The sequence below is a fragment of the Venturia canescens genome, chromosome 3 (genome assembly GCF_019457755.1).
Source record: "Venturia canescens isolate UGA chromosome 3, ASM1945775v1, whole genome shotgun sequence".
Lineage (NCBI taxonomy): Eukaryota > Metazoa > Arthropoda > Insecta > Hymenoptera > Ichneumonidae > Venturia > Venturia canescens.
In genome coordinates, this window is record NC_057423.1 from 10,309,902 (window position 1) to 10,325,944 (window position 16,043).

At 41.8% G+C, this 16,043-nt stretch overlaps 1 protein-coding gene across 1 annotated transcript in view; it reads right to left on the minus strand.

Annotated features, from left to right (window-relative positions):
* wb (wing blister) overlaps positions 1 to 16,043 on the minus strand; it is a 149,760-nt gene that overhangs the window by 12,472 nt on the left and 121,245 nt on the right. Inside the window, exons 14-17 of the mRNA XM_043415324.1 lie at positions 2,439 to 2,545; positions 2,147 to 2,330; positions 655 to 1,010; positions 254 to 451 (exon numbers count right to left, since the gene is read on the minus strand). Coding sequence (XP_043271259.1) covers positions 254 to 451; positions 655 to 1,010; positions 2,147 to 2,330; positions 2,439 to 2,545 — 845 coding nt within the window. The remainder of the gene's footprint in view (positions 1 to 253; positions 452 to 654; positions 1,011 to 2,146; positions 2,331 to 2,438; positions 2,546 to 16,043) is intronic.

Consider the following 16,043-nt stretch of genomic DNA (forward strand, 5'->3'; position numbering starts at 1 on the left):
CGTAATCAAGTCGTTTAAGCATGTTTCCAGGTAGATGGTTATTCATTATTGCATTGAGGATCTAAGGATTGGTAAATTTTATCATTTAGCGGTTGAACGAGCGGATTGAATCGTCATTTTCTGGACGTTTTCGCGAGGCTCATTCGCTTGGAGCGATTTACTCCTGTTTCAATGTCACGTTCCTTTGCTGCTGAGAATAAACTTTACCAAGACTGATCCAGACGATTTTTTTAAACGTTTTCACAGCACTTACAACGATGTCGTCAGATGTTTCGTTTATTCGCAAAACCCGAGGACGAGACAAGCGTCTCTGCCCCCAACTCAATCCGGCCTGCTGACAAAGCGTCGATCTACCGAAGCAGAAACACTCGGTGCATCCCCTCGGATTTTCCTCCGATAAACCAAACGTTCCTTCTTTGCAGAGGTTGCATTGTCGGCCTATCGCGTTTTCCTGCGAGGGAGCAAACATTTTTTAATATTTATTTTTCTGCTTTTTATTTCACTTGACAAAGATTATTTATTCGAAGGAATCCGGAACTCTGAAGGATGAACAAAAAAAGGGAATTTCTTATCCGGACAATGCTTTTGTCTTAACGTTTTTCACCTTCATCGTCATCGATGAGCGTGAGTAAAAGATTGAGAGACAAAGTTCACCTTGCAAGGACACTGGCCATCGGGTCCACAATCGCAAAGACCATTCTCACACTTGATCGTACCGCCATGATTGCAGTTGCACGGTCTGCAGCGAGGATATCCGTAGTAACCGGGCGTACAACGATCGCATCTAAGCCCCGAGAAGCCATCGCGGCAAGGGCATTGCCCGCTCGCGTCGCACTGTGATCGCATCGATCCTGGAGTACAGGAGCAAGCCTTGCATCCGAATCCTGGTATGAGATCGTAAGAACCAGGCCTGCATCGATCGCAGTGCTCCCCGAAACTCAACCGAGGACAAACACAACGGCCCGTATCCGGATCGCACACGTGGCCCGGTTTTTCGCATACTTCGCACACTGCCACAAAAAACAATATTTTAAGGTAGATCATGCCCGTAGGATCCTATTTTAAGGGGGTCTAAATTCGGTCGATTTTACTTTCTGATTAAAAATATTATCGCTCTAAATTAATGTCGGAGTTATTAATTCGAAATAGTGGATACATTTTTTCAACTTATTTTTTGGAGAATCAAGTTACAAGCCATTAATTGAACGGGGATCCATCGCTGACAGAACCCCAAATTCCATTCGTCCCTGGCCAAAAGACTAGTTTTTTGTGTAAAAAGTCGCTTTAGAGAGCGCAAAGGGAAATGGATCAAGGAAAAAGTATGAATAAAAAGAAGGCTATAACAGGAGTGGGCGAATCCAAGAAGAAACAAAATGCCGGAATAAACAAACGCGAGGTTACGAGTGCTCATTACAAATTTCGTTCAATCTTTAAGGTAATATAACTTCATTACAAGTGAGACAATCGTCTTGAATTTTTTCCCAGACCTTCATTACATACTTCATTGTTATTGTGTACTTTTTCATCAACTTCGTAAGAAGCGTTCATTCGTTTTATGGGAAGATAAACGATTTTTTACGCATAGTCCCAATAACCCTGTGTATTTTTCTTCGTATTTAAACACGTTTATCTAAATAACCAATAAAACAAACCCTTTAAGATTTGATATGCGACTGCCCATTTAAACTCTGTGTAAATTTCAAGGATTTCTTAAGAAAATCGTTTCGTGCATGAACGACCTTAATGTAAAATCCGATTGAAAAAAAATCGAATATATTTCAAAAATTTGGCGACCGTGGAGTAATGAAATTTTTGCTTCGCGTTGCTTCTACTTTTCTGTGAGATATTTGTTTAGTACGTTGATCGTGTCAAACAAGAACAAAACGAAATACAATCGACAAAACTTCTGCGAATTTTAGTGTATGGTTATTGTGTGCATAACCAATTGATCTTGCGCAGAATATTCTTTTGTTATGCAATCAGGGCAAGGTGTCAATGACATCGACCTCGAGCACGACTATTATTCGTGAAAAAATGATGTTCTGAAACATCAATTATTCCAACACTCGGTACAATCGTTAAAAAAGAGTTTCGAAAAACTTTTGAAAATAATGTTAAATTTAAAAAGTTTTAAAAGTGGTCTTACGTAGGCAGCCTTTTTCCGAAAATCCGTAATAGCCGGGCAAGCAGGAGTTGCATTTCGTTCCACCTACGCCTGGCTGACAATGGCATTGTCCAGTCTCGTGATGACAGGAAGAATTTGCGGAGCCGACTGAGTCGCAATCGCAAGGAGCACATCCTGCACCTGTGGCGATTCCCCAATAGCCGACCTTGGTTCGTCAACAAAATTTGTTGCAACGATTGTCAGCGTTTTCTCACAATAATTATGGCGATCAATCTAACGCGGAAAAAAATGGAGAAATAAATGTTCGCGTTACCTCGCACTGGTGACATTCCCGCCCCGTAACATTCGGTTTGCATGGACACTGCCCGCTGACGATGTGGCAGGCCATGGAAGTGGAGCCTAAAGCATCGCATTTGCAGCCTGAAAAGAAAAGAAAAAACCACGTTACAATCGCGTTGACAGTTTCACGAATCATTTTTTTTCTATATTCTCAAGAGAAGTTTCAATTTCAGCGACGTTCCCGCATCCTCGTTCGAATATTTTTCTCACTCCCTCTCTCCCTGGAGATATCAGCGTTTGTGCTGTCTCGCGCGCGAGCGTCATTCGTCCTCGGGCTTTCGCAATTAGCGATGCGACGCGTCCCAACGCATTGTATTCAAATGAGACGAGTGCGAGAAACCATGGAGCGAAAGGGTGAAAGAAAAATGGATAAAAACAAATTCAATGTCGGCCTGCTGCAGAGCCCGGGGACGAACGTTCGTTCATCTTGTTCGATCAGTTGAAGATTCCTTGCGACAAGAGGATTCTTTGTGCGCATGCTATTTCAAGCAGGTGCTTCGTGGAAATATTCTGTACGATTGAGCGACTCGTAATTGCGCGAATTATGAGAATCTTTATGACCGCATTGAATCTCTTTAAGGGGGTCCTGCTTTAGAAAGTCAAAAAACGATTGTTTTCGAGAATGTTCTTAGGATAGACGGAAATGACTCAGCACAGCCAACTTTTCGGTATAGATTCAGGATATTTCAAAAGTACAAAAACATTTTTTTAATGTCAGAAATGCCAAGTCTGATTGTCCAAGTTTTTCAGCTGCGTACGATGTGAAGATCGGAATGATTATCTGCAACAAAAATCCCAAATTTTTTTTCCTTTTTCATATATTTTCCTTCCATACGAACCTATACAAACCTGAAAAAATTGCGAAATTTTGTATTTACAGTACGTTGAAGTGATATATATTCTTCTTTAGAAGCGTTTTTTTTCAAACTCACTAAAAATATAGAATTTCGCAATTTTTTCGGGTTTTTATAGGTTCGTAAGGAAGGAAAATATATATGAGAATATATGCGCATAAACCAAGTACAAATAAGTATTTCTCACATTAACAATGTTTCCGTATACTCTTCAAATATCCTCGAAACTATACCGAAAAATTCGCTATGCTGAGTTATTTCCTTGTACCAAAAAAATTCTCGAAAACAATCGATTTTTTGGACTTCTTAAAGCAGGACCCCCCCTTTAAACTCTATGTCACAAGTAGAAATGCTCGTATCAGATAAGTGTAATGATATTCATGACGATAATTTCAATTATTGTTATCACTATTCAATTTAAATGTAGAACGACGAGGAAGAAACTCGCAGAGATTCCGATTAGAGTATTAATTTCCGGTATTATATTCGATACGGATTACTTTAAATAATAATATGTTGGGTGTAATTGCAACTGGAAATTTGATCGGATTAACAAATGGAGGTACGAATATTTGCCTGGTTATAAAGAGAAAACGTGAACGACTCGTCAGTTAACGGGGATTATTGGTTAATTGAAAATGTCAGTCGTGTCCTCTCTCTAATCGAGTGGATTTACCTTCCGCCTCGAGGCGAAAGATCCCTGCTCGCGGACGTCTTCGTGATTATAACGTGTGCTCACGCCGTTAACGTGTCACTCGATTAATTTATTAGCGCGTGCGCGCGCGCGCGCGGTCGAGCCTCGCTCACAAACTGGAGGAGGAAAAAAAGGAGGAGAATCCTGCTAGTGGTGCAGCTGCTGTTTTGGTCAGACACGCTTTGATTTATCGTAACGGTTATCCAACTTCCGGTTCCTCGTGTAATTTCGTAAAATATTATTTTTCATTCGAAGCTTTATTATAAATTGGCTCGAAGATGACGAATTTCTTACTCTACGGCAAAAACGATATTTTAATTTTCAAAAAATTCGTTAGCGCGGTGGTTTCTGCTCGTGAATTCGATCGATTCGAAGGCTCCTGCGTGCGTGCGAGTCTTCGCGCTCGCATCGGGAGCTCATCAAGAAAAACTATTAGTCTTGCATGGTTATACAGTCGCGGGAGGTTACGACGGCGGAGGATTCGCGTATAACGAGTAACGCCCGACCGCGGCCTGTAATTTCGTCGTTTATAAACGAATCGCGGGATCCTCTTGATCGTCGTCGCCCCGCGTCTCGTGCCGTTCGCTCGCACCGAGCGCGGTTCATTCGTCCGCTCGCGAGCGTTTCGAAGGTAGCATTACGCAGTAAGTGATACCTGACCGCTTTTCGATTTATCGATCGATAAATTGCACCCTATTACCGTCGAGGATTTCTCCTTGCAGATGTCCGAGTCTCAGCGGGGCTGCGCTCCTCAGGGAAATCGAGAAGTTTGAGCTCGCGATGGGTCTCGGGAACTTTGAACGATCATGAAACTAGAGGAACGAGTGACTGCAGATCGACCGGCGTCGTGGACGATACGCGGATTCGGAAGTGTCGAAATACTTTTCATTTCATTTCCACTTGCTACTGTTTTTCTCGGTTTTTCATGTCGTTGAGAAAATTACTAATTTTCCTTACTAAACGCCCATGGATGCGCGCACTCGCTCATAAAAATCTACGCGGCAGACGTTTTTTGTTACTTCATAGACTTTTCCCTGCTTCGTTTTCTTCACTTCTCATTTTTAGTGTAGTAAGGAAATCGTAAAACGCGCAACGTCTCAACGCTCAATAACACGAGAAAAAGAGAGATATCTCGCGAGTGCGCAGGGAGAAGCTGAAGATCGAGGCAAGATTTAACGATCCCGACCGTTGCTAATTGGACTTTCTCGGTAATAACGTGATCTCGGGGCCCATACACCGCGCGCGTCTTCTTATCTTCCCTCTCTTCCTTTCTCTCTTTCTATCCTGGGTGACGATTCGTAAAGATTTTCCCTACTCGGGAGCGCATCTTAATTAGGGAGCCCAGAGAGCAGGACGATCTCATGCTCGCTGTACAAATACACATACAACAGAAGCTCCGAGGTCTCATTCGCTCCGCGGGAGATCGCTTATAGGATTTAAGGATCTTCCTCGCGTGCATCAACATTATCAAGTTCATTCTTAAAAGTTACGCACGCGAGGACTCGTGTGCGAGGGCTTTGCGGCTCTTCAATCGCGCCGCAACTCCCTCACAAACACTTCCATTCTTTTGGCTGTCATTTCTAGCGAAGTACTCTACAAAATTCGATGAAAATCGTTGCCATTTCAACACCACTCGTCCGTCTGTTCTTTTTCCTCAAAATTGATCATTTTTGCTTGCTACAGAGCCAGCAGACGTTCTCGACTAGCTTAATTACATTTTTGTTAAAGGCTGAAGTTTGCAACGCTGGAATCCAACGAAATGATGTAAAAAACCCTCCCATAATTCCAGTAATTCTCCAATTTCGTTCTCTGGCGAATTCGCAATTTGTAGTTTGATACTTCGTTAAATAAAAAATTGGTGAATCACAAATGTTTTTTTCCTTCGTTTCGATGGACTCGAACGTTGCAAACTTCAGGGTCGTTATTCTCCTAAGGTTCTTTGAAACGAGCACTAAAATCACAACTCGCACGCAGTTCATATGAGAAATAAATATTAAACGACCCCTCTTTAAAATAAAAGTGCAATAATTTCGAGCGATTCTTGTGTAACGTCAATAAAGTTATAGAAGAAAAAGACCCTCATTGTCAAAATAGAACGAGGCCAGTTAACAGATTTTTCCATATTCATTCTGCAGAAGCAATTGTGAGAGAAAAGCTTCCCCTGATCCCGCCCCAAAGACCGATTGGGGACCTCAACCCCAGTGGTTAATGCATGCAGCACGGTCGATGAAAAATTTTCAAATTCATAAACCATATTCTCAAGATAGCAAAATAAAAAAAATCTTGAGTTCTCATGAATATAAAATCAAAATTTCAAACTTATCTAATCAGAAATTCCCCCTCGGCGGGCCCCGACTCATTTCAGTTACAAAGTCTTACGCAGAGGTTTACGACACTCGGAGTTCTGACTTCGTGCATAAATATGGCTATGACTAATGGAAAGAAGGGCTGCCCGACGTAATTTGGTATTTGGAATATCCAATGATATAGTTGCACTTACGAAATCGGCTAATTCACAAATATATTTTCATTCGTATATAGTGAAACATTAAAATAAAATGAGACGGGGAGGCTTGTTTATCGCGTTAGAATAAAAATCACGAGAAACCAGTCGATTTGCGGGGCGAAATCGCGAGGAAAGGCGCCTTCCTCGTTGGCTTATCTCCGGCGGAGAACGGGCCCGAGAAATCGTTTCGACCATATAGTTCTCGTGTATATCGTCGGCTCTCGCGCGGAGTCGGTTGGGTACTCTCATCGCACACCTAAAATATTGTGCGTAAAGGATGTAGAGCGGAGAATGCGCGCGTCAAGAATTCTCGTTTATTGGGAGTGCCAATCACCGGCCGGGGATGATTTGATCTTTCCGGTTTTGTCCGAGGAGCGCGAGCGTCGGCTCTATTCTCGCATTTATTTTTCACCCCCATTTATTCTGTTAACACATATTTTATTTGTTTATTTATTTATTTAAACTTTTTCTTCATCGCCCATGCAAAAGTGCTTTGCCGCGGTTGGCCGACGCCTCGAAAACCGTAAAGATACGGTGCGGAATGAAGAGGCGGGACGTGGCGAAAAAGATGATTAAAAAAGAGAAAGAGAGAAAAAAAAGCGACGGAGAGCGAAGGCGCGTTTGTACATTCGTGTGGTGTGCTAATCTGCAAAGCGGAGCTCACTTAAGTGGCTGACAACGGTAACGCATAAACGATCTCGTCTCATTCCATTACGTTTTTAGCGAGTGTTGCCAGACGATGATCCTTCGAGGTGAGATCCTCGCGAAGGAATCATCGAGCACGCTATTTGTAAGTATAATGCGCGAAATGCGAAACGCGCCAGAGACATTAACTCTCGCTCTTTTTTCTCTCTCTTATTTATCTTTTATTCTAGTCATCTCATCGCGCTGATGACATCGAGAAAAGGGGACGGATAAGAAGCTATCAAATAAACCATATTTCTAACCACGTTTGTTTTATCTCTTTAGGAATTTATGAGCCTTAATTCCCTCAATAATCTCGGCATGGAATTCGTCATAATAGAATCTCTATGATATTTTTAAGGGGCCTGCCCTAATTAGACGGGCAAAAAAGTATACTTTCACGAATTTGTTTTGACAGGTATAAATTATAAATATGGATATAAAAAGTGTTAGACCTGAAGAATACTATTTTCTTTTTTATATTTATTTCACTCGGTTTTCGTGAAGAAAAATGGGAGAAGACAGGTCCAAAAAAAAATTGGTGTGGGCTGTTGATTAAATCTCTGGAATGGATGATCCGAGAAAAAAAGTGATTTTAGATTCAATAGGTAAATGGCCATAGCGCTTGTCGCGCGATTTTTGATATTTTCAAAAATGCCAAAATGGAGGCCATTTTTCCAAAAACTACGAAAAAGCCCGTTCTTTTCATAGTTTCTTGCAATTAATTATTCGTCCAGAAACAAAGGAGCCAAACATGCCTCACTGGCGATATTTTCAATGATTCATTGATCTTGTGTAAAAAATAAGCGCGCAGCCTTAAACAGCGACGAAAGGGTCTCGGAGTGTTCGAGCTCCGCTCTGGGCCCTCTCCCGAAAAGCATTGAAATTCAGTGCATAGTAAATCGGGGAAATCCATTTCGCGAGGGATAATTTATTAAAAAGTGATAAAAATAAAGTTTGCAATAATACGAAGCGCGTTCGTGCGCGCGCGGAGGAGGCCCGAAATGCGTAATTGCCGTGAGATTTACGAGCGATTTTTAGAGGGCCGAGACTCCGAGGGGCCTTCGAGTTCGCCCCGTGAAAAATATTCGCTGAATTAAATACAGCATAAGCTCCGAATAAATTCCGTGCTGGATCACTCGCGGCGGAGGCTGCGCTCAAACTTCCGTTTCGTTCTTCTCGTCCGTATATAAATCCCAGGGGGAATCCGTATAATCACCCGAACACCAGAGCATCGTGGAACTCTCAAGTGGGTAAGAAGCGACGTGAAAAAACGGAAGAAAAAAGTAACATCTCGAGCACTTCTGTACCCCGAGACGCGCTGATCCATTACGCTTTGATTATTTTCTTGTGGATCTAGTACGAGCCAGGCTTATTTTGATCCACGGCTATTGGCGCCGCACGATTGGATCATCGATCGGCCTTGAATGTACGCTCGTATTCGTACACAAATGCTCAATCGTATAACGTGGCTTTGATGCTTTTGAGAACGAGCGTGTGTATCGGAGGTTGGAAAAATCTCTTCTGATTTCTTCCGCAGTTATTACTGGACCCGATAAATATGGTATCGGCTCGAATCCGTGGGATCTAACGAGACTTCGAGTCACGTTTATTCGCGATATAATTTTTCGAAGCAGCGCCTCCGCTCTATTTTACACAAGCATCGACAGCGTTCGAGTAATTTTATTTACTTTTCATTTTTTTCCTTCTCCATTCTACACGCTAATTTCGAGTGCGGACTCACTGTAACGCAGAGTCCAACGAGAATGGAACTTTCAGAATATCGACGTTTTCTCTCCTCTGTGACTCCTCCATTTCGAATCGTTTTTATCCTCAAAGCCCGCGCGAATCGCTTTATCGTCTTTCACGATAGTGAAAACTCCATGACATGAAAGCAATTTAACGATCTCCGTCTATAGGCGCGAATACGTGCGCACGAACTCCGGACAAGCGAATCCCGATGACTCGGTAATCGGCCGTATCCAGCAGCAAACGATATTTGCTTTACAGCCCGTTTCGTTTTCAACGCAGACGCCCTTCTCCGGCTGTGTATAAACGAGCCTCGCTCGCAGTTTGACACACGCGCTTCTCATTTTATGCTCCATGATAATTTTTTCATAAGTTGCGAGCAGTATATTCGTCGCACTTGCGTGATCGGAAAATATGCGACGCATCCGCGAAGACTCATCTGGCAACTCGGTCTAATGGAATCGTCCAGATTTTTTTCAGCACATTCACTTCGATTATAGATTCGAAGGAGAATATTTTCGAATTGCGGAGTGCACTTTCCCATTTGAACTTTTTCATTGTTCAATTTATACCAAACACTTCCAATTACTGGAATAATGCACTCACTCAAAACTCTCGACGCGCAACGCTGTAATGAGTAACGTCCCAATATTTTTTTGCCATAAACAGAAAAACCTGCTCGTTACTAGACGAAGCGAGTGTCAGAGTTGACCCGTGTAGGCTCCCTTTGAGCTCACACACTCACCACACTGGTGCAAATTTGCACTTGGACTTTTCAAACGTTTTTATTTCATGCATCAATGTACGGAATTGATCTTACAACGAGACTTTTTATGGGTAACAATTCCTTGGTAATCGATTACGGTCATTAACAGAATTGAAAAATCAAGTTTCATTATAGAAAAATGGCGAAATCAAAGAGAGGAATTTTGACGTTCTACACTGAGAGAAAACAGTCATTGCAATAACGAAATAACAAGGTTAAAAACGATTTAAGACCAAAATTGTTTCAGATTAAACTACAAATTCATTATCTCCGAAAACTTTGCAGTTGAACGAAGAAAGCTCTTCCAACAGCATCAATTTTTATTGAATCACTAATTTTTTTGCTCAGTCTAGACATTTGAAATTTTCGCGAGTGCAAATTTGCACCAGTGTAGTGTCTACGGGTTAAACAAGTAGAAAAATTCTTAGGATATCTTCATGACAGTGCTAAGAGAGATAGCAGGTTATAAAAGGGTCCAGATCTCGAGCGAGATAAGCTCGAGATCTGTTGAAGCGTGGGTGTGTAAAAGAATGATGTACACGAAGGGGGCTCCGTAGACTTTTTCGTACTGAATGTATATGTGACGCAGTGGTGAATTGATCTACGATCTAGAAAGCGATCTGGCACCGATACACACATCGTGAAGCATCGTGAGTGAGAGACCGATGGGGCCGAGCAGTTTATAACCGCGTCGGTTTTAACCCATTGAATATGTCATGATTGATTCTATGGGGACGAAAAAATTGGTAAAAAAACTAGAAACGAGGCTGAGCTCAGCGTTAGAGGTCTGAGAAACCTAGAGAGTTAGGCAAGAAATGAAAAACAATTTCATTCCAATATCCAATAAAATCTTTAGAATATTTTTCAATCGTCTCTTGAGTGACTTTAAGCGTGACGAAAAATGTGATCTTTTGAATGATCAATGAGAACAGACGCGTCGCGATGATCGATCGATTCGGTTCGACGCCCTATTCGTTCGAAGGAGGAATAAATCTTTCGGTAATTTAGTATCATTGAAGGCCTACGAATAAATTCAGACCTCCTCGATTCAAGGTATCCTTTTACGAACCCGAATATTCTACAACTTACTGATTTTTAATTACAGTAAAATAAAAGTGCACGCAATTAAAACCTCAGAAATCGTAAAATTAATACGCGAACTTATGGAGGCTCCATTATAATTCATGTACTAAATAATTCTAAATTCCTGATACAAATTGTCTCACAGATAGAGCAAAATTTGAGGAATCGACAGCGACGACAAAAATAAAGGGTTGCCCAACGCTTAAAAGAGATATTAACGATAGAAGTTGGAAGAATGGCAGAACCAGAAGCTTTTCCTATGCAATCGCGACTTTTCAGTGGTTGGAAATCAGTCCAAATTTCGAGTGCCCCAATTTGCGCCACCAAGAAACACGCTCATGCGAATACCTTAACTCCGAAGTCGTCATGACCGTCACACTTTTCTTTTTCCTCAACATCGTTGAGGAATCCTTTGGGGTATCCAGAAGGATCGAATTTGGGGATGAAGTGTGCGGATACTCCTGAGAGAACTTGACGCGATGGTTGAGGGTTCGGTGAAGGCCCATAGAGGCGACTTCCGGTACGCCTACGTTCCAGAGAAATTATTTTTCTTATTCCCCATTCCTCTTTCTTTGTCTTCTCACTCGATCTTGCAACGTCGAACTTCACAATTTTACAAAGTGTCGTCCAAGTCGCACGTTATCAAACTTATATGCTAGTTTTGTTCTGCCATTTTACCTGAATGACAATGACACAAAAACGTTATTCTCGAAACGCTCGCCCAGGATTCGAGTCAACGAAGTATCAATCGATGAACACGCACCTTGTTCCAAGGGAAACACAAACTAAAAATGACAGTTCTCGCAACGATCCTTCGTATTTGCACCTTTTAAAAAAATTACAAAAATCACAAAAATTACAAAAAAAAAAAAGTCATTAACAAATCACACAACAAAACCGAGAGAACTAAACCCAGAGGAAGTGCGAAATTTGAAACTTTTGCTGATCTGAAATTTGTTTACAACCACATTACGCAATAAAAAAAATATATTTGGTACTTAAAAAAGATGGAGGCGCGGTGCGAAGATTGTTAAATCTGCGCTCGACGCTCCATATACAGAAATAGTTATGTACACAAACACACATAAAGAATATTATCTATATCGTTGAAGGAGTATTCCCCGTGGACGGTGGTTGGTGTTGCGAACGAGCATCCAGCATCACCGCATCGGGAAAGTATAACCACAGCTTGCGAGCCAAACCACGGCACGTATAAATCTACGAGAGACAGCGTAAAACCCCACGGCATATTTGAGCTCTAGCCGCAGATTCAGGATCTAACTCCGGTGTATGGATTCGAGCCAAAGGAACGAAGCGAGAGATCGTTTGAAATAAGTTAAAAAATAATAAAAATCCAGAGAGCGAGGGAGAGCGACAGCTCACCCTCATTTTATTACCACCCAAGTTGAGGCAACGCACTGCACAGTCGTTATTTTCGCACACTTGTGAACTCTTCCGTCAGGCTGCGCTCTAATGAACGCCGCCGTTCTTTTATTAAGGTAGTTCTGTACTTTTTTTGAAATCTTAAGAACCGCCTGAAATTTGAATGTCCTGTAGCAGTAGTCTTTGTGGACCGACTGTCAAAATTTCGACTCCGATTCACCATATTTAGTTTTCGAGATATTCGCGATTAAAAATGGGTCATTTTGTACGCGATGCTTATATCTAACGCGTCGCTGGATAGCACTTTGTTTACATTTTTTATTGTCGACGCTAAACGGATCTTACGACTCTAAAATAAAACCAGTCGTATATTCGGTTTTATCGTGGTATTAATGTAAAAAAATGGGAATTTTGGACCATCTAGATTCGGAGATGTCGACTGATGAACTGTGTTAATTTTACGTGGCGCGGAACGGGCGCATGACCAGCTGCGACGACGTGGCAACAGTGTACGGTGCGGCGAACCGACAGGCGTAATACAAAACAATATGAAAGCTTTTTTCTCAAATGTTCTTTCTCGATTGAATTGCCATTTGAAGACTTTAACTTTTTTCGTGACGAATAAATAAGAGTTTGGGAAACACCGACATTTTGATGAAACGTGATTGTGCGTAGGACAAGCAGAGTGTACAAGCTTTGACAAAACCGTGCAGCCGGCAGCACTGGATTTCATTGCACGCGACCGCCCGGACTTTTAGCTCGCACGTGTACATACAAAACTACCTTAATCAGGAAAATGATGAATTTTCAAAAACTTTTAACCAGCTGAAGAATGGATGGAAACGTCGAAAAATATCTGCTGCAACGAAACCGACTCTTTCCCATCATTCGCTCGTCGCCTTTATCGACGCGACAAGTTCCCAAGAAAATGGACGTTGCTTCACATACTTCCGAAGTGGAGTAAACTATTCAACAGTAATTATGGATACTTCGAAGACGCTTCAATCTCTAACCAGGCTCTCTGGTATTCGATTAGGAAATGGCAATTGATAAAGAAATAATTTGTCAATTGACTTAAGCTACGGGATTCCGCGTGTGACGAGTCTCTCGTTTGCGTTGTTTTTTCATATTGAAACGTATGCACTTATCGAGGTAATAAGGGCGTGTCTCGATACATAGAGCGGCTTATAGTTCAGCTGCACGGCGATTATACTTTATTCTCATTATCTTCATCATCGTTATCGAGATCGGCTTCTCGTTTAACTTGGGGAGCTCTCATGATTGCTGGGACGCGCGATTCTCTAAATTACATTACGCGTCTCTCGGTTCGTTCGAGCGCGACATAGGAAATCGCGTTGGAAAATAGTCTACATGCAGGTGCTTGTGTGCGTGCGTGGATTTTTTTTATTCTTCCTGCAAACCGAGAAGCTATCACACGAGTCTTTACACTTATGTATATGCGGCAACATTGGGATCGCAATTATATACGTACTCGCGATGCGAAACCCGGACTCTTCATATATAAACATAATTTACTTGCTTGAGAAGTGCCTTTAATGTCGTTTACATCGATGAAAGCCTCGAGACATTGGGAATTTGTCTTTGAACGTAGACAAAAAGCGAACAACGAACGCGTGGATGTTCAATCCGAAAAAAACACTCACACGAATAAAATAAAACTAGAAATTGTTTTATAGTTTTATAGAAGATGCCATGAGTCGTCCATGGCACTTTCTTATCGGGAAGTAAACAACTTTGTTCGGTGGAGGGTCAAGGAAGACGGAACGTTCGAGCAGAGATTACGAAATCAAGTTCATTACAAGCTCAAACAGACGCGAACGAAAGAAAAGGAAAAAACTGGTGTTTTGTCGGTTGAAAAATGATCTTTTTCCTGACCTTCCGTCATGCAGGACCGCACGAACGAAAACCTCGAGTTGCCGACCAGAAATCGATTTCCGTTGTTTTCAGAGTCGGAGGAAAACGAACGAGCAAAAATATCGAAATGGAAGTTCAGTAAATCCGGGTTTTGCGATGCTCGAGCAGAAGCGCACACGTTAACGAGTCGCGCAAAGACGCCGTTAACACCTCGACCCAACCCCGTCATTAGGCCATATATTTATGGGTGTATACAGCCAATGAGGGTCGAGGGGGAGGCAAAATAATGGGAAGAATATTGCGAGTAAGTGAAGCGCCCAGGGGCCACGGAAACATCCATCATCGTGTCTCAACTCGCTCAATCTGCATTGAAAACGCATTGCGGGTTTTCAGGCTTTATAAATGCGGAGGCAATGACGGACCTCAAGGGACCGCGAAACACATTCAATTACGACACCTGTCAATTACACATTCAATTATTCTGATTCCCTACCGAAGCATGCTGCAACCAGGATCGAACATCATCAATAAATTGTTCGCAGCAATTGACCTCAATACTCGGAAAAATTTAGCACTTTTTCTCCACGCACAAAAGTCTGACGTTTCGAAAAGTTCGAGTCAAGAAATTTGATCGTAAAAAAAGGAGATTTGTTTATTTGTACGTATGCTACAGCACTAAAACGTATGTCTGTATGGAGACGGAGTGACTCGCATCCGCAGACACTTTAAACTGGAACGACTATCGTGAACAAGATGCTTGTCCGCTCGTTCCTCATTCATCCTCTCGCCCTGTTCGTCGCGTCGCGCTACAGAACCTCTCTCGTTCCGTTTCTTTTAGTTTTTCTATTTTCTCTCTTTATTTTTTTCTTACTTTACACATACGTAACGTTCGGCTCACTCCGCGAGAACGTTGTAAAATCTCAGGACTCAAAGCTCGGCCACGATTGTAAAGACACCCCTTGACTATATACATCGCCAAGGAGAACTTTACGATCTTGTCGAATATACGTGTATACATACGAGCAAGGCGCATATACTGTAAAGCACGCTATAAAGTAGAGTAAAGCAAGCCTCGTAACACACCATTCATTCGATCGCATGGCGTCTCTTTTTCGATCGCAAGGTGCACGAACAGAAATAATGAGAATCGGAGAAAGAGTGCGGAGAGAGGGAGACCGGAGGGACATAAACAAGGGAAAAAATTTCGTTATCAGAGGTGGAAAGGTGTGACATCAACTCGATCGTTGTTCAATCGATCGATCGAGATCGTCAAGGAGTGTTGATCCATTTTATCGCAGCGAGTATTTTTATGGGGCACTTCTCTGATAATCTACCTCGGGATAGTTTTCGTATCAATGATATATTATTCTTGCCCTGTTTTTAGTGCACGATTGTACGGAAACTTTCCAGCTGATCTCTGGTGCTCAATGGTATTTTTAATTATCTTAGAAATCGATTCTATTTCGGAGGAGAGCCTCTCGTGAGTATTTTCAAAAGAGACTCGACTAGGTTTCTAAATGAAAATAGTATCGATCCTGATGCAGTTTCCTTGCAGAGTAAAGAAAAAAATTATGAAGAAGTAAAGAATGTTTTGTTCAGAAAAAAAAATCGCTTTTCTCAATCACAGTTAAATCGGTACGGTTTTCCAAATATTTTTGACCATGAGCTCAAAGAAATTGAGCTGATTGCAACAAAATTTCGTACGAAGTTACTTGTTCATTCAAATCATCACCGTCCACTCAATTTGGTAATCGATATTCGAAAAAAGTGGAACATTCAATTAAATAGATGTGCGCAAGCAAATAAGTGCTTGTTGCGCAACAGTCATTTGGCTCCAGTGATTTACAGTTGACTAAGATCTTTTATAAAATCCATTTGATCGAATTAATTCTCAATAACCTGCCAAGAAAATATTTGGATCCATCGATTTTTCGTTCAGAAAAGTGCGAATTTTATTCGCTGCAAGATTTCTGGCAGAATAACAA